Source organism: Melospiza georgiana, chromosome 8 (genome assembly GCF_028018845.1).
Source record: "Melospiza georgiana isolate bMelGeo1 chromosome 8, bMelGeo1.pri, whole genome shotgun sequence".
NCBI classification, from domain to species: Eukaryota; Metazoa; Chordata; class Aves; order Passeriformes; family Passerellidae; genus Melospiza; species Melospiza georgiana.
The window spans coordinates 8,824,174-8,842,400 of NC_080437.1; the positions used below are offsets into that span (position 1 = coordinate 8,824,174).

The 18,227-nt window shown below is 41.3% G+C and overlaps 1 protein-coding gene across 16 annotated transcripts in view; it reads left to right on the plus strand.

Annotated features, from left to right (window-relative positions):
• ANK3 (ankyrin 3) overlaps positions 1-18,227 on the plus strand; it is a 280,780-nt gene that overhangs the window by 244,545 nt on the left and 18,008 nt on the right. For 10 of the 16 annotated variants that reach the window (XM_058028741.1, XM_058028737.1, XM_058028738.1 and 7 more), the window contains 6 exons: positions 1,761-9,446; positions 10,084-10,158; positions 10,980-11,111; positions 12,129-12,272; positions 15,687-15,774; positions 17,645-18,023. In XM_058028741.1, the coding sequence (XP_057884724.1) occupies positions 1,761-9,446; positions 10,084-10,158; positions 10,980-11,111; positions 12,129-12,272; positions 15,687-15,774; positions 17,645-18,023 (8,504 nt within the window). The remainder of the gene's footprint in view (positions 1-1,760; positions 9,447-10,083; positions 10,159-10,979; positions 11,112-12,128; positions 12,273-15,686; positions 15,775-17,644; positions 18,024-18,227) is intronic. The other 6 variants (XM_058028749.1, XM_058028750.1, XM_058028751.1 and 3 more) reach the window with 4 other exon arrangements.

Genomic DNA, 18,227 nt, shown 5'->3' on the forward strand with positions numbered 1-18,227 from the left:
TACGAAGAGTGGGCATTTCTTGATTCAGTCTGTGCCAGTCAGGGCTAGTACTCAAGCTCTCTTCAACATAAATGTTTTTATGAAGTATCACCAGCCATCCACACTGACTTCTGGGCTTTTATTGGCTTCTATAGGACCAGCACATTTCTCCTTGCAGGATATGGACCTGTGGTGCACTGAATATTCACTATTCTATAGGAGTGTGTGTGCTGAAACAGTTCAGTGTTAGCCTTGTTGAGCTTCTTTCACTGTGAGTTACTGTCTGTCTATAAGACAGATCAAGCAGGTTTGACAAATTATTAGTGTAACTTTAGAGAAAGGTATGTTGAATAAGTTCTTTGCATATTTTAGCTCCATTTCTAATTCCAACTTTAAAGGAAAACAAAAATTCCTCAAAGTTGCTTTCAGTGTCAACTCTCTGAATGTTATTGCTGTATCAGAGGATATGTTTGTGTAATGCAATTCCCAGAAATACTTTCTGACATGAGTGCCTCCTGTGATGCAAAATGTGGTTGATGATAATTCTGTTTAAATGCCTATGAATAAGCTGAGAGTTCTGGGGGATGATAACATTTAACAGGTTTGTCCTTGCTAGGAATTTATTTCATAATCTATTTTCCTTTGACTGCTTTTCTAATGTTACCTTTTGAGAACTGTAAAGTTGAACAGGTCTGTCTTTGAGCTGATACAAGAAATCTCCTCAAAAGGTACCAAGACACTACATCTTGTAGAAAAAGTGTACTCTTCTTTAATGACCTCTTGTGAAATTTTGTAAGGTTTATGTATTTGTGCTTAATACACCATACGAAATGGGTTAATCTGTGTGCTCGTTCTGACATGACATTTGTGCATGAATAAAAACTGATTCAGTTGCTTTGCCTGCTCACAACTATCATACATCATACTTGCCACATTTCATTTACAACATATGCTTCTTAAAATCATTTCATGAAAAGTTTTACTTTCGTTTTTACCAGACAAAAGGAATATTGCATGAGAAACAAATGCATATGTTCCTTTCTTTCTTTTTTCTTTTTCTTTTTTTTTTTAAATATTGACTCAGAAAAGCTCTTGCTCTTATTGGCTTTGTGAGTGTGAAGCATATCCGAATTGTGCATGGAAGATATAGATTTGAATTTATTCCAGTTGCTTCACAGTTTGCACATCAATTGCCTGTCACTTAAAGGAATTTTGGTTTCTGCATGAAATAGTTCTGAAGTGGTTTAAAAAAATATTTTAGCTACATAATGTCATTTTACGCAAGTTTATATTTTTGTATAGGATCAAATCTGAACAGAACAACAATAGAAATTATTAAATGGATAATTCTAATAGTTGCACAAAGCAGAGACATACCTAAACAGGCAAAATAAAGCTGATATGAGTATTTCAGAAGTAGCACATCAGAAAGTCAATAGGAAGTAAGAGAAGAAATTTTGATGTGGCTTTATTTTTACCTTATGGATTCCTTTTGTGTGTTTTCTGTTCTCCATTGTTTGCAGATTTGGTTGCTATGTGCTTTCCGTCTTCCATTTCATGTTGCTTTTTGGTTCGGACCAGTTATCAGTATATGGCTCGTTCCTAATTTTTTCTTTCCTTTTTTAAATCTTCTTTTGCCTCTTCCATCCCAACTCATGCAAACAATTGTACTTGCTTTTTGTAATATTACAACGTTTACTGACCAATTTTCTTCTCTGGTCTCTCTGTTTTTCAACCATTTTTGTTGATTTTTATGTTTGATTTTAATTTAACAATTTAAGAAACAGTTGAACGGAGTGCAGGAGCAACAAGATCCCTACCTGCTACTTACTCATACAAGCCATTCTTTTCAACACGGCCATATCAGTCATGGACAACAGCTCCAATTACAGTGCCTGGGCAAACCAAATCAGGCTTCACTTCCTTATCAAGCTCTTCCTCTAACACTCCTACAGCTTCCCCATTAAAATCAATATGGTCTGTTTCTTCTACTTCTCCAATCAAATCCACGTTAGGAGCTTCTACCACGTCTTCAGTTAAATCTGTTAGTGATGTAGCATCTCCGATTAGATCGTTTCGGACAATCTCTTCGCCAATAAAAACTGTGGTCTCGCAGCCTCCCTACAACATGCAGGTCACTTCAGGCTCTTTCATCAGAGCTCCCGCAGTCACAGAAGCTGCCAGTCTCAAAGGGCTGGCCTCCACTACCACATTCCCCTCTCGGACATCTCCAGTGACTACAGCAGGATCTCTCTTGGAGAGATCATCCATAACCATGACGCCTCCAGCATCCCCCAAATCCAACATTAACATGTACTCTTCGAGCTTGCCACTTAAATCGGTCATCACATCAGCATCCTCACTTTTATCGTCCCCTCTAAAGTCAGTGGTGTCACCTGCTAAGTCAGCAGTTGATGCTGTTTCATCCACTAAAGTCATGATGGCCTCGTCTCTCTCGTCGCCAGCAAAACATGTAGCTGGGCACACAGATGTACCATTGCTCAATGGGTCTGTGTCACCTCTGAAATACCCATCCTCTGCCAACTTAATAAACGGATCCAAAGCTGCAGGTGTTTTTCAAGACAAGATCTCTGCAGCTGCACATTCTGCAACTTGTGCTGCTAACGCAGTTGCTGACACGGCTGAGAGAGTGTTTTCAACAGCTACAACAATGTCATTTTCTCCACTCAGGTCATTTGTGTCTTCAGCACCATCAGCTTTCCAGTCAATGAGAACTCCTCCTGCAGGTGCTTTGTACACAGCCCTTGGGTCAATATCTGCAACTACCTCATCAGTAACTTCATCAACAATAACAGTGCCGGTATATTCTGTAGTCAATGTTTTGTCTGAACCAGCATTAAAGAAGCTCCCAGAGTCGTCTTCGCTTACAAAATCAGCCGCTGCATTACTGTCACCTATTAAAACATTGACTACAGAGGCGCGCACGCAGCCTACCTTTACTCGAACTTCATCTCCAATAAAATCATCCTTGTTTTTAGCACCCTCTGCTCTCAAACTGTCCACACCATCTTCCTTATCCTCCAGTCAGGAGATACTGAAAGATGTTGCTGAAATGAAAGAGGATCTGATAAGAATGACTGCGATATTGCAGACAGATGTCGCAGAGGAGAAGCCGTTCCAACCTGACATACCAAAAGAGGGTAGAATTGATGATGAAGAGCCCTTTAAAATTGTTGAGAAAGTAAAAGAGGACTTAGTAAAAGTTAGTGAGATTCTGAAAAAGGATGTGTGTTTAGAAAGTAAAGGGTCGGCTAAAGTACCCAAAAGTGATCAAGGACACCTGTCCGAGGATGACTGGGTAGAGTTCAGTACAGAGGAGATTGATGAAGCGAGACAGCAAGCTTTGACAAGCCCTCCTATATCTGTTCCAGAGAAGGTCCAAATTAAAACTAAAACCATGTCGGAAAAGGATTATAGCTTGTCAAAAGTTATTGATTACTTAGCGAATGATATCGGTAGCAGTTCATTAACAAACATAAAGTACAAGTTTGAAGAGGGGAAAAAAGAAGGTGAAGAGAGACAAAAGCGCATTTTAAAACCAGCCATCGCTTTGCAGGAACATAAACTTAAAATGCCTCCAGCCTCCATGAGGCCTTCAACATCGGAAAAGGAGTTATGTAAAATTGCAGACTCCTTTTTTGGAACAGACACTATTTTGGAGTCTCCAGATGACTTTTCTCAACATGATCAAGATAAAAGTCCCTTGTCTGACAGTGGCTTTGAAACGAGGAGCGAAAAGACACCTTCTGCCCCACAAAGTGCTGAAAGCACAGGGCCAAAACCACTTTTCCACGATGTGCCCATCCCTCCTGTCATTACAGAAACAAGAACTGAAGTAGTTCACGTCATCCGCAGCTACGAACCATCTTCGGAAGATATTCCAGAGCAGAAGGCAGAGGAGCTACCAGCCTCAAAACCTTCCCCTACATTTATGGAGCTGGAGCAAAAACCTTCTGGGTCCATTAAAGAGAAGGTTAAAGCTTTTCAAATGAAAGCCAGTGGCAGTGAAGAGGACGACCATAAGTGCGTCCTTGGTAAAGGTGTCCGAGTAAAAGAAGAAACTCATATCACTACAACAACTAGGATGGTTTATCATAAACCTCCGTGCACAGAAAGCACCTCTGAAAGAATTGAGGAAACAATGTCTGTTCATGACATAATGAAAGCCTTTCAGTCTGGACGTGACCCTTCCAAAGAACTGGCAGGTCTGTTTGAACATAAATCATCAGTAACGTCCGATGTTAGCAAGTCTGCTGAAACTTCACCACAACATGCAGAGAAGGACAGCAAAATGAAACCCAAACTGGAGCGAATAATAGAGGTCCATATTGAACAAGGTAATCAGGCTGAACCTACTGAAGTCATTATTAGAGAAACAAAAAAGCATCCAGAAAAAGAAATGTATGTATATCAGAAAGACTTACCTCGGGGAGATATTAACTTAAAAGAGTTGGAAAAACATGATGCTTTTCCTTGTTCAGACGAACAAGGTCAGCAAGAAGAAGAGGAGCTCACGGCCGAAGAGTCACTTCCTTCTTATCTGGAATCCTCTAGAGTTAACACTCCCGTGTCCCAGGAAGAAGACAGTCGCCCTAGTTCTGCTCAACTCATGTCTGATGACTCTTACAAAACACTGAAGCTTTTGAGTCAGCACTCAGTAGAATACCATGATGATGAGTTGTCAGAACTAAGAGGGGAGTCTTACAGGTTTGCTGAGAAAATGCTTCTTTCAGAAAAGCTAGATGTGTCTCATTCTGATACTGAGGAGTCAGTTACTGACCATGCTCTACCCCTTAGTGTAGAGTTACAGGGGACTGATAAACGATGCAGAGAAAAAGTAGCTACTGCCCCCAAAAAAGAGATTATCTCCAAAATCTATAAAGATGTATCTGAAAATGGTGTAGGTAAAATGTCTAAGGAGGATCATTATGATAAAGTGACAGTGTTACACTACACTGGAGATGTTAGTAGTCACAAACATGCAATGTGGATGCGCTTTACTGAGGACAGATTAGACAGAGGTAGAGAAAAGTTGATATATGAAGACAGGGTGGACAGGACTGTTAAAGAGGCAGAAGAAAAACTGACTGAAGTATCCCAGTTTTTTCGGGATAAAACAGAGAAGTTGAATGATGAGCTACAGTCTCCAGAGAAAAAGCAGCATAAAAAAAATGGCAAGGAAATACATTCTAGCCAGAGCTCTGCCAGCAGCAGCCCCGAGAAGGTTCTGCTCTCTGAATTGCCATCATCTGGGGATGATTGGAGTAAGGTGAAGCAGTATGCACATGATGGGAAGTGCTTTCCCAAGGTGGATGAAAGGAAAGCATCCAGTTTGCCCAGCAGTCCTGAAAAAAGGATATATGTGCAACCTGCAGAGGACTCTAAACGAACTATGGAACACAAAGGAAGCGCTCAGCAGACTGGAGTGCCTGAGACTGGATTTCAGCTGAAGCAGTCAAAGCTCAGTTCCATTAGGCTTAAATTTGAGCAAGGTATAAGTCCCAGAAGTAAGGACGTAACTCAAGAAGAAAAAAAGCTGGATGGTCAGTCCAAAATTCCAGTAAAAAAATTGCAAGAAAGTAAGTTACCAGTGTATCAGTCCTATTCAAGAGAGAAACACGCAAAGCAAATAGAGGTCATTGATGGGAGCACAGCTTTACAGAAAGAGGTGAAAATACAGGAAGACCTTGTTCCAGGTAAAGGGAAAGCTGTGGAAGACTCTCGTGCTTCAGACACACAAAGAACTGAGATGAGGAAAGGCGTGGCAGAATGCATTTCAGAACCACGGGCAAAAGACCTGGCGTATGGCTCAGACTCAACAGCGAAGGGACACTGGGACAAAAAAATCTATAGGACGTGGGAAAGTCCTGGAACTTCTAACCATAAAACACAGAAGGAAAAGCTTTCACATGTGCTGGTTCCAGATACAGTAAAAGAAAACCATGTTGATCATGCTGAATCTAAAACTGACCAAAAAAGTGAATTTATCACTGTGACAGAGCACAAAGTGGCCTCAAATGGAATCCATTCGGAAGAAGTGAAGGAACTGACTGTAAAATCCCCCTCAAAAAGGGTTTTATACAGAGAATTTGTTGTCAGGGAGGGGGAGCGTAATGGTGAAGTGGCTGATAAAGTATCCAAAAGGAAAGAAGAAATTGCTGTGTCCCATATCCCAGTCAGAATTGTTGAGGAGAAGAGAGCCATGCTTGATGGTGTCTATGAACTTTCAGCTAAAGTATCCCAATCAGCTGTGATTCAGGAGAAAGTTGAAAGGCAGATTGATTATGTGGAAGATGAAAAAATAAAGCATTCAGAAATCAGAAAGGTTACCAAGCAGCAGAGCTCAATAGGTTTAAGTCCTCCTGCTGAGGAAACAGAGCTATCCCCTAGCAAATCACCAGATTCTTTAGAATGTAGCCCAGGAAAGGAATTTCCTTCAAGTGACATAGCTGACCCCAGTGCCAGTGATTACTTGAATAAAGTTGCACCGCTAGTGAGCACTGAGGGAGTAAAAGAAATTAAGACCTTACCTGTTTATGTCAGTTTTGTTCAAGTAGGAAAGCAATATGAGAAAGAGGTGCAACAAGGTAGTATAAAAAAAATTGTCAGTCAGGAAAGTAAGACGGTACAAGAGACGAGGGGGACATTTTACACAGCTAGGCAGCAGAAACAGCCTCCTTCTCCACAAGGTAGTCCAGAGGATGACACGCTAGAACAAGTGTCCTTTATAGACAGCTCTGGTAAAAGCCCTTTAACACCAGAAACACCGAGTTCAGAGGAAGTGAGTTACGAGTTTACATCTAAAACACCTGACTCACTAATAGCTTATATCCCAGGCAAGCCCAGCCCTATACCTGAGGTGTCTGAGGAGTCAGAGGAGGAAGCAGAGGCTAAGACAACATCTGTGAAACAGGCAGAGGTTGAGGAACCACAGATTGACAAAACATTACCTAATCTTATAAACAAGGACTCTAACAAAAGACCCAAAGGTAACAGAGTTGCCTATATTGAATTCCCTCCTCCTCCACCACTGGATGCAGATCAAGGTGAATCAGAAAAGAAGCCTCATTATTCCACTGAGAGTGAGATGGAGATGACTGAAGTGAACTTGCAAGATGAACACGACAAGTGCCAGCTGGCTGAACCTGTCATCAGAGTGCAGCCACCTTCTCCTGTGCCACCGGGAGCAGATGTCAGTGACTCCAGTGATGATGAATCCCTCTATCAGCCCGTTCCGCTTAAAAAGTATACGTTCAAACTGAAAGAGCTGGAAGATGACCACAAAGAGACCTCAAAACCCAAAGCCCCTGAAAAGATTGAGAAACAGAAAGAGTTAGGACATCCCACTTCTGGGAAACCCAATGAGTTTGACAATGGGGTTGAGTCACCCCAGAATGATGTAGTGCAAAATGGGAGTAACAATGACCAGTCTGTCACAGAGTGTTCCATAGCAACCACTGCAGAATTCTCCCATGATACCGATGCGACAGAGATTGACTCTCTGGACGGTTATGATTTGCAAGATGAAGATGATGGTTTAACTGAGAGTGATTCTAAACTTGCAGGTCCGGCAGTTGAAACCAAAAAGGACGTATGGACTACAGAAGGCATTCTAAAGCAGACTGATCGCTGCTTTAGCCAGAGTAAGCTTGAAGTCATTGAGGAGGAAGGCAAGGTAGGCCCTGAAGAAGACAAGACACCTTCCAAAGGTCCATCTTCTGACAAAGCTGGAGATAAGAGCGATAAGAAGTCAGGGGCACAGTTTTTCTCTTTGGAAGGCAGACACCCTGACAGGACTGTATTTCCCGACTCGTATTTCAGTTACAAAGTAGACGAAGAATTCGCAACACCTTTCAAAACTGTGGCCACCAAGAGTCTAGATTTTGACCCGTGGTCGAATAACCGAGGTGACGATGAAGTGTTTGAGACTAAATCGAGGGAGGATGAGGCTAAGCCATTTGGTCTGGCGGTGGAAGACAGATCTCAAGCAACAACACCTGACACAACACCAGCCAGAACTCCAACAGATGAGAGTACGCCAACTAGCGAGCCCAACCCCTTCCCATTTCATGAGGGGAAGATGTTTGAGATGACTCGCAGTGGTGCAATTGACATGAGCAAGAGGGATTTTGTTGAAGAAAGACTCCAATTTTTTCAGATTGGTGAGCATACTTCTGAAGGGAAGTCAGGGGACAAGGGGGAAGGGGATAAAAGTACAGTCACTGCCATCACACAGCCACAGGCAGGGGACAGCACTGTAGAAACAACCCTAGAGAGACCAGTAGAAACAACAGCAGTTGAAAATATGCCCGGCATCCAGGCCAGTGGAGATTGCATGGAACAAACACTTGGTAGTAACTCCCCGGAGAAATCATCGGCAGCAGTAAACGCTTCCAAAGTTGATCCCAAATTGCGCACACCAATTAAAATGGGAATTTCTGCTTCCACCATGACTCTGAAGAAAGATGGCCCTGGAGAAGTGACAGATAAGATAGAAGCTGTGATGCCAAGTGGTGAGGGATTAGAAAATGAAACTGTAGAAGTGATTGCGAGTTCAGCTTCTAGCCAGACGAGCTGTAGGCAAACAGAAAACACTGATTTTCCAAAAGATAATTTTAATAACAACAACAATTTGGATTCATCTGCTGTCCCTACAGATGATATTACCTGTAATGTAGTGCTAAAAGAACATTTGGAACCGAAATGTTCCCTCCAGAAAGCTAATCAAGCGAAAAGCACTTCAGGAAAAGGTACAGGGACAACACAAGGACACAGAGTAAGAGATAAGCAAAAGCCACACGGAGAGCAGCAAAAGTCAACAGAGTTGGTAGGAGCTAGAGGAAAATCAAAGCTTCCTGTAAAGGCCAGCTCAGTAAAACAAGTCTTTTCCCAAAATAATCTCCAAAGCAATACAGGGAGTAAAGCGAAAGAGGCTAGTAAGCCTGACAAAGCAAAGCAAAATAATTCTTCTCCCTGTCTAGAAGCAAGGTCTAGGATTCCTGTAAAAAACACACATAGGAGTAATCTAGCTAGAAGAACTCCAGCCCTGCCAAAACAAGAGCAGGTAGAGAAAGAAAAACCAAAACAACTTCCTTCTAAATTACCAGTAAAGGTAAGATCTACCTCCGTCACCATGACAACAGTTAAAGTAAAGAAAAATCAGCTTAGGGAGGTATGTAAACATTCTATTGAATATTTTAAGGGAATTAGTGGTGAGACATTAAAGCTTGTGGATCGTCTTTCTGATGAAGAGAAAAAGATGCAGTCAGAGGTCTCTGATGATGAAGAAGACAGTACATCAAGGAACACATCCTTATCAGAAGCTACTCAAGTTTACCTGCCTTCCATTACACCGAAGTCTGCTAGAGACATGAGAACAGAGGCAGCATCTATAAAATCAAAGAGTGAAAAGGCCGACAGTGAGAGGAGGAGGAGTAAGAGGACTGGTGAGAATGAAGGCAGTCAGGTTTCTGGAGCTCTCATGGCTCACCTCGTGGAGATCAAGCCTAGTTTGTAAAACTTTCAACTTGTTGATCCTAGTGCATGAACTGTTGTGATTGCCTGTGGAGTGACTTAACTGTAGTTTTCATTCTGTCATTGTCATCTGTATGTGCTGTCTTATTCTCTTTTTTCTTCCTTCAAACAAATTCTGTACTGTAGAAAGCTAGTGAAGCATGCCAAAGACATTCATGTAACTCAGAAATTGATGTAACTCAGCAATTGAAAGATGTCTTTTGTGACAGTATATTTGTTCTGTCAAAGTAGAGAAAATAGACAATAATCTGGCCTTGGTGGTTTTCACCAGTAATTGAACAACTTGTCTACAGTCTAACAGATAGATTGTCAGCATGTTCAGTTTCATTACACGACATCATGTAGTTTTACATTTTGGCTTTACACAGGTGAAAATATAAAAGCTGTGAAAAATTTTGTTTTGTAGGTTATTAGGTCACACAACCATTCTAGTAAACAATATAAGCACTGTCAACTTAGTCAATTAAAGCTATTATTTATAATAAACTGTTATCCGGTATTGTGGTTTTCTGTGCAAAACCTTTTTAATTGAGAAATTGTAAATCACAGGTCCACAGAGTCCATGTGAACGGACAGATATAAGGATGGCAATTGTAGCTGATCACCTAGGACTTAGCTGGACAGGTAAGTTTTTCTGCTTTGATATTGCACTCAGTCTTTGCTATTGCATGTTGAGGTATTTTTTTACCAAAAGATGCAGCAAGACTGCATCAGGCTCTCCCAAATTCACAGCTTCCCAAAACGTGCAGTGTGTTGCTTGGCAAAGATGCCTAATAGGAAATTATTCCTTGATCTTTCAGTAAATCAAAGAGAAAATAGCTGAATGGCTTTCCTCTCGGGATGTTCTCCCACGGAGCTGAGAGGCCCTCCCTGCCTGGGCTCAGCGCTGCTCCTGGGCTGTCTCCTGTCCCTGCATTGCAGTTTTCCCCAAGCCCTGGTTGCAGGGAGCCCAGAACCAGGCAGGTCTCTGCTGGAGGCTCTGCCCACCTTGGCCCCCTGTGTTGGTGGGCAGAGCTGCCCTTCCTGTGCCCACAGCTCTGCCAGGGCTCGCGTGACCCCAGCACCAGTGCTGGGCTGCACAGGGTGCTCCCAGGGGAGCAACAATCAGAGGAAATTAACAGAGTTTATAAATTAGCAGTGATGGGGCAATCTCCAGGGGAGGGCTTTTTCATCATGTGTAAGTGGCTTACTGAGTAGAAGTGTGATAATCGCTCCCAGAGATGATTGAAATTCAAAATGATGTCTTAGGAAAATAAAGTGTGGGGATATAATGCCGTGTTCATTGTTATCTGTAAAGTTTGTGTCAGGGAGTTTTGTTGATGTCTCTGTGATTTATGAAAGTTAGTATTTTTAAGCTTGACGAGACAATTGAGGGATTTGTTCTTTCTTTGGTGTTTTTGGGTTTGTTTTCTTTTTTCTCGCTTCCTTTTTTTTTGTCTTTATAGAACTGGCAAGAGAACTGAATTTTTCTGTGGATGAAATAAATCAAATCCGAGTAGAAAACCCGAATTCTCTTATTGCTCAAAGCTTCATGTTATTAAAAAAATGGGTTACCAGAGATGGGAAAAATGCTACAAGTAAGTTCAAGTAGTTACTTTTGTTGTTTATAAGTTATAGCCTGTTTCATTTGTTGCCAAGTTGAAGAAAACATTATCAGTGTCCTTCACAAACCATCAATGAAAAAATAAGTTTCAGGTACATTTTTACCAGGAGTCAGAAATATGTCATATTTATTCACTATGTATGCAGAAGGAAATGATCTGTTCTCCACATCCATAATTGATAGAACAGGTAATGAACTTGAGCTCCAGTAAAGACAATAAAAGGCAAAACTTTCCAATAGCAAGGAATGTGAAACATGGAAATGACTGCCTGGAAAAATTAGGTAGTCTCAGTAATTTGCAGGTCATAGGAAAAGACTTAAACTTCTTCCTTTGAGGAGTGATGGAGACGCAGATTCTGTGCTGATGATTATGAGTTTATCATCTGTACATTTCACTTGAATTGCTCAAACTGAAAGAGAGAGGTTGATTTTTGTGAGGTGTGAATGGTGTTTGTTACCCTTCTCTGATCCACCAACTCCTACACACCATTTGAGTCTCCTTTGATCTCTTTCACTGTAGAAGTGATTTCCAGTATTACTGTGTTCTCACAACAGGATTATTGTAAATGAGATTTCATGATGTACTGCATGAATAGCCTTATATGCATTATTACCTACATGACTGCATATTCTGCCTCGAAACAGAATGGTAAAAGGATTTTTACTCTCCCTTTACACTCCAGTAAAAGAATATTTTGTGTCAGTAGTAAGTAAATGCATTCTTTAAGAGCTATCTGACCTTATTCTTTGTGCCTTTTGTGTTGTAATGTAATTATACTTGGAGAAAGTGTGGACTCATAATAGATGTGTATGTTGAATAAGTAGGCAGCTGAATGACTGCTCAGACAAATGCTGGGCTTTGCTAGAACCAAAGGCATTGGGACATGACAGCAATTTGTGAGTAATGCAGTGTGAGTGTAATTGAGAAAAATGATCACACAGTTCTGCAATGCTGAACCTTTTTCTGATGTGTTTTACTTCTTTTTTTCAGCTGATGCCTTAACTTCTGTATTGACAAAAATTAATCGAATAGATATCGTGACCCTGTTGGAAGGACCAATATTTGATTATGGGAATATTTCAGGCACCAGAAGTTTTGCAGATGAAAATAACGTATTTCATGATCCCATTGATGGTAATTGAATTCTGTAGTCATATTTAATTCAGTGACATGTCCAATAATGCAGTAATGTTGTATGAGCTAGACTTTAAAGAAAGATTGTAAGTTCTACAGGAACAATAATTTAAAATGTGTAAAGGGGTTTAGAATCATAGAATATCCTCATCTGGAAGGGACCTCTGAAGATCAAGTCCAGCTCCTGGCCCTGCACAGGACAGCCCCAAGAATCACACCGTGTGCCTGGGAGCGTTGTCCAAACACATATTGAACTCTGGCTGGCTTGGTGCTGTGACCACTCCTCTGTTCCAGTGCCTGGCCACCCTCTGGGTGAAAATCCTCTTCCCAACATCCAGCCTAAACCTCCCCTGACACAGATTCCTGCTGGCTCATGGTCAACTTCCCACTGGCCAGGGCCCCCAGGTCCCTTTCCATGGGGCTGCTCTCCAGCCTCTCATTCCAGCCTGTACACACAGCCAGGGCTGGCCCATGCCAGGTGCAGAACCCAGCACTTGTTTTTGTTAAACTTGTGTGGCTGGTGACTGCCCAGCCCTCCCTGCCTTGGAGGCGTCCACAGCTGCTGTGGAAACTGTGGAAATTGTGTCCAGTTTCCTATCATCAGCAAACTTCCTTAGTACACCTTCAAGTCCTGCATCCAGGTCGTGATTTTTTGGGGATATGCAGCTTGCACATTAATATCTCAAACACTAAGTGCGGAGTCCCAGAGATGTGTGCCTGAGTGAACACTGGTTCCCACCAGCCTCAGGGTCACTTGACAAGACCAAGCTTTTCTCCTGCAACACTTGGCCTTTGAGGCTTGCCCATGTCTATTTTTTTTACGTACTTGGTATTTAATGCTTGAGAATTTACCTGGAAATATGTGTATTCTTTGGCTTCTTGTCTAGATATATAGTAGTAAAAGTTCTTAAAGGAGAACAAAAAAGGAAGAAGAAGGGGGGGAAAGTGCATAGTATTTGCATGGAACAAATTAATGTGCAATTTACTACCAAGCCTTTTGAGACCTGTGAACATCGATTGCTTTATGATTTTCACTTGGACCATTTCTCCAATGGCAGTAGAAAAATAACAAACTGGGTTTTTAGTGCATGACTGAATATATTTTTCAGCCTGCTAATGGGTAAAATTGTGTAATAATTTCCTCATGAAAGCTGTATCAAATGATAGCAGAACTGTGCAGGTTAAATTTGTGTCAAATTAAAAGCAAAAATGAAATTCTTCTTGTAAAACAAAATTTCCATGGAAGTGCTTTTTGTTTATCAGTATATTGAAGATGCTAAATGTTGACTTTTTCTTGTTTCAAATGTTAGGTAACAGGCACTGGATTATTACTGTGATTTTATTTGCTTGTATTATAAATAGCTCCTTAAATAAGATTTTTTTTTTTTTGTAAGTAGCATTTCTTTTGGTTTTTGTAATTTGTTCAATTATGTTTTGGCTTTCTCTGTATTTCAGTAAGATTTTTTTTTTCTTCAGAGCATATGAGCTCAGTGTACCTCCATTATTGAGCAGCATTGCTGGTCATTGAATCATTGCACTACAGAAATAGTTTTCTGTTGACATTTTAAGAAAGTCTCTCTTGAAATGTTGCTTGAGCCTTTTAATAGTAGCATCAATGTTTTTATGAAAAAAGCGCTTCTCTGCAGCTGCTTTGTGTCTCTCCTCTTCTCTGAACCTTCCTCAAGCTTCCTTTCCTCACCAGGACCAGACCTCCTTTGCCTTTCTCTCGGCTGGTTCAGGAAACAAAGCCCCAGTCCCTGTTGATGCACCTCCCCTTGCAGGCAGCACAATGGCCCGTTAATCCCACAGCATGTGTTTTTTCCTTTCCTAGGTTGCCCAACCTCATTTGCCAGAATGCGAACTTAAGGTTTTGTTGCCATTTTTTTATGTGTATATTCAGTTTAATCCTTTTGTGTGGTTTTTCTTTTTTATGTTTTCATCAATTTTTCTTTTCTCTTTATTTGATCAGTGTATCTGATTGTACCAATGTCACCAAGATCACCTCAATCTTCAAGATCACCAAGATCTCCTTACTCACCACAGTCCTCTCACCCGAATAACTTCACTGTACCTGAAATATTCATATAGCTCTCCCTTGTTTATTCTTTTATCCCCTTGTTAACTTCCTTGCTTTAGTTTTTTTATCCTGCTGTGTATTTAGATCTACTATCTTTTAGTATCCTCATTAGGATCCATTTCTGTTCTTCATTCCTCAACTAGTCCATTCTTGTAACTGTGATTAAATTGGAGGTATATGCTAGTAACACTGTATTTCTGGTATTGTGTATTTTATATAAAAGCATATTAAAAATGTGGACCTGTTTTAGAAAGAATACCTACTGACAAAAATGTGGCTGTCCTATGTTTTGATCTACTGCTGTCTTTAAAATCTGTTCATTAAACTACCAAATTTAAATAAATAAATAAAATCTTGGAAATAAAGATTTACAAAATATGACTGCAAGGGATTGTCTTGTGTGTAAAGGGACAACCACCCTTGTCCACATTTGACTTATTGCATGCCCATAAGACAATCTGCTATAGCTTGAAAATGTTTAAAATGGCTGCACAAGCAATTGCTGAAAACTTTGCAGACTATTAAAAAAATAGTCAGAAGTACGGCTTCACTGTAAAAATTCTCTGGCAGTACTCATTCTTTGTTCCATCTCTTTGGGACAAAGTAACAAAAACCTATCAGAACTGCATTGGTTCTTATACACCTGCACCTCCTTGTGTGTTTCATACTTTATGTAACCCATGAATCATTTGGCATTTGCTTATTTGTCGCTCCACGTTTCATCCCAGTCAGTCCAAATGTGCTGTCTTCCTTAGGTTATCCCTCCATCCAAGTGGAACTGGAAACTCCCACTGGGTTGCGCTTCGTGCCGCCCACCCCTTTGCACCAGGACGATTTCCTTAGCGACACCTCTAGCCTAGAGTCACCCCTTAGAACTCCCAGTAGGCTGAGTGACGTGGTAGTGACCTCCCAGGGACACGTAGATGGTACAGCAGCAGCCCCGCCAGTGGTGACTGAAGAGGACACGTCACTGGATGACAGCAGAGTTGATTTCTCAGTGCCTAGAGAAGGAACACCTAAAGATATTTCCCTAGGCGAGAGCCAGTTGGAGGAAGTGGACCTTAAAGATTTTCCGCGGTATCTCGGTAGTTATGGGATATCCAAAGATGCTAAACAAAGGCAGAGTGAAGAGACTAGTGAAAGAGGAGTGAGGACTGAACAGCCCGAGAGAGAAAAGTCTGGTACTGATGAGGAGATGACGGCAGAAAAGTTTAAGTCTCTGTTTGAGGACATTCATCTGGAAGAAGGAGCTGAGTCTGAGGAGATGACGGAAGAAAGAGTATGGTCAATTCTTAAAGGTGTTCAACAAGCAGAACGCGAAATGTCTTCAATTGCAGGTTGGCAGCCCGACTCCTCCAGCGTCTCCGAGGCGCCGACGTCGGGGCGCAGGATAGGCGGCAGCCTGCTGGATCGCCTGGACGAGAGGTGAGCCCCCCGAGCCGCAGCGAGCCTTCAGCACTGCCCACCTGCCACCAGCAGCGCCGCACGGGCTGCTGCTCCCTGACAGCATCTCTGTGTGCTTGTATATATATACATTTAATAGAAAAACTTGATTTGGCCTCAGGTGTAGTTGGCTTTAAAAGTGTGTATTAGTCAGGTTTCATTCTCGATATAGGCATTTGGGAAGTAGTTCGTGTTATCTTTGGCAGGTAATATTTCTTTTCATGTTCTTTATCTCGCGTATTTCTATTTCTAATTCATATCAGTGGTGCATAGATGTAGCTGAAATCAAAAACATCTGAAATCAGGATACTACATTACTCTTATTTTTGAGCACCTTTATAGCAGTCATCCTTCCATTTGCATCTCTTTGCTTTCCCTCAGATAATTGTTACTTTTCCCATAAGCTAATTTTTTAATTGTCACTTTTTATAGCCCTTGCTTCACGCATATTATGTCATGCAAATTTACTAGACTTCTTAAAAGATACAAGGCATAAGAAGGTAAGGATGGTGGTGCCAAACCCACCTAGTCCTGTGTGATGTGTCCCAGCAGTGGCTGCAGAGGAAGGAGAGGGGATGTATGTGCTGCACTCTCCCAGTCTTCACTTGTCTTTAGCATAATGACCTGCTGAGAGGGATGCTTTCTGTATAATTATCCTCAGTGCATTTCCCTGGCACGAGCTTTTCCAGCCTGCCCATTCAGCATTGACAGTGTGTGTTGTGCTGTCCCGCCCTACTGGTGCCCACTGGGGAAGGGGTTCCTGTGATCACTAATTGAGGAGCCAGGTCTGCAGGAGCTGTAAATCAGCACAGAATGATTATCTGCGCAGTGATCATTTCTCTGCCAGCAGTTTACATCCTCTGCATCTTTGGCTCAGGATGTTTTAAGGTTCAAGGTAGCATTAGATAATCTTTTTTCAAGTCTAGTGGGAATTTGGTCATTGATTTCAGCAAATTCATTGTCTTTCAATACTGTAAAGCACTTGAACTACTACTGATACGCTTCCTGTTGTTAAGCAAGTGTTGTTTTTCTGCATTTTATATTGTGTTAAATTAGAGAAATAGATCACTTCTGGAAGTAAAAGGGCTTCCTTAAGAAGATATAAATTTCTAGCTAGATGAATTCCCTTTGCTGTCTTTTGTAAGAGTCTTGCCAGCAAACAGCTGGCTATTTTCAGATGTCAGCATTACACAGTCGTAGTTTTTAACATAAAGTGAGCAAAAATACAAAGGAAAATAAAGCTGTTTATCAGAACTGCAGGTGAAACCTCTCCATAGGTAATCTGACACAAAATTCTGGTCAGCTTTCTATCTTTTAGTCATCTTCCTTGCCTTTGTCTCTGCATATTATTGAGACTCTGCAGTATCTAAGGTCTTACTTGCAGATTTTTTAAAAGGCAAGACCCATCTGGAGTTCAGATATTGTACTTTTGGGGGAGAATAACTGGTAATTGCTTAGTACCAGATACTTTCATCACCTCTTTGATTAGAGAGTGGTTTAAAAATAAGTGCCTTGAGGCTTTAGCTCATGATTATACAAGAGAACTGGTAGGTTTTGTGTATTTTTTTTCTCTTTTTACTCCCCTCCACCAAGTGGAAGGAGATTAACATAAAACATTAGGCCTTGTTTCCAGTGTCCACAGTATTTTCATTGCTTCTGAAACGATGCCATGATGCGGAAGACAAGGTTGTTAAATAGATTGATGTCTGCAAGTGGAATCGAAAATTTTACTTTTCTCTGCGTGAAATGTATGGGCCCAGACTGAAGGCTCAGTAAGAGGCTTGGTGCTTTGCCCTTCTGCCTGTGATTTAAGCCCTGAACAGCTGTCTATTCCTTCCTCTTTTTCCTGTAGTTCGGACCAATGTCGGGATTCTGTTACCTCATACGTCAAAGGAGAAGCAGGGAAGCCAGAAACAAATGGAAGCCTATCCGAGTCCACATCAGAGGCAAAAACTAAATCCTACATCCAGGAAGCTTTAAATGATGTGGGAAAACACGGTGACAAAGAAACCCTGAAAACAAAGTCCCAGATCTCAACTGGTACTGATGAGCAGACATTATCATCAGCAGCATATCAGAAATCTTTGGAAGAGACCAGCAAGCCAGCAACAGAAGGCAGCAAAACATCTGTGCCTGTCAGTGTGAAGAAGATGGGCTGGAGTACTTCTGAGGATGGCAAGCCAAGAACAAGCATCCAAGAGGAGGAGGGAGCAGTAATGTCTGAACAGAAGGTACAGTATGTCCTGTAATAATTAACAGCGTGAGGAGTCCCTGTTGCTTGACATATTGGTTGACAAATTTTTTTGTGCGACTTGCAGTGTTGTTCGTGACAGGGTTAGGGGATTTTTTTCCTTATCCTTCTTTTATGCCTTTTCAGTTTATTACTGAATTGAGAAAAATGGAATTGGGAAAAACACTGGAAATTTTTATTTGTG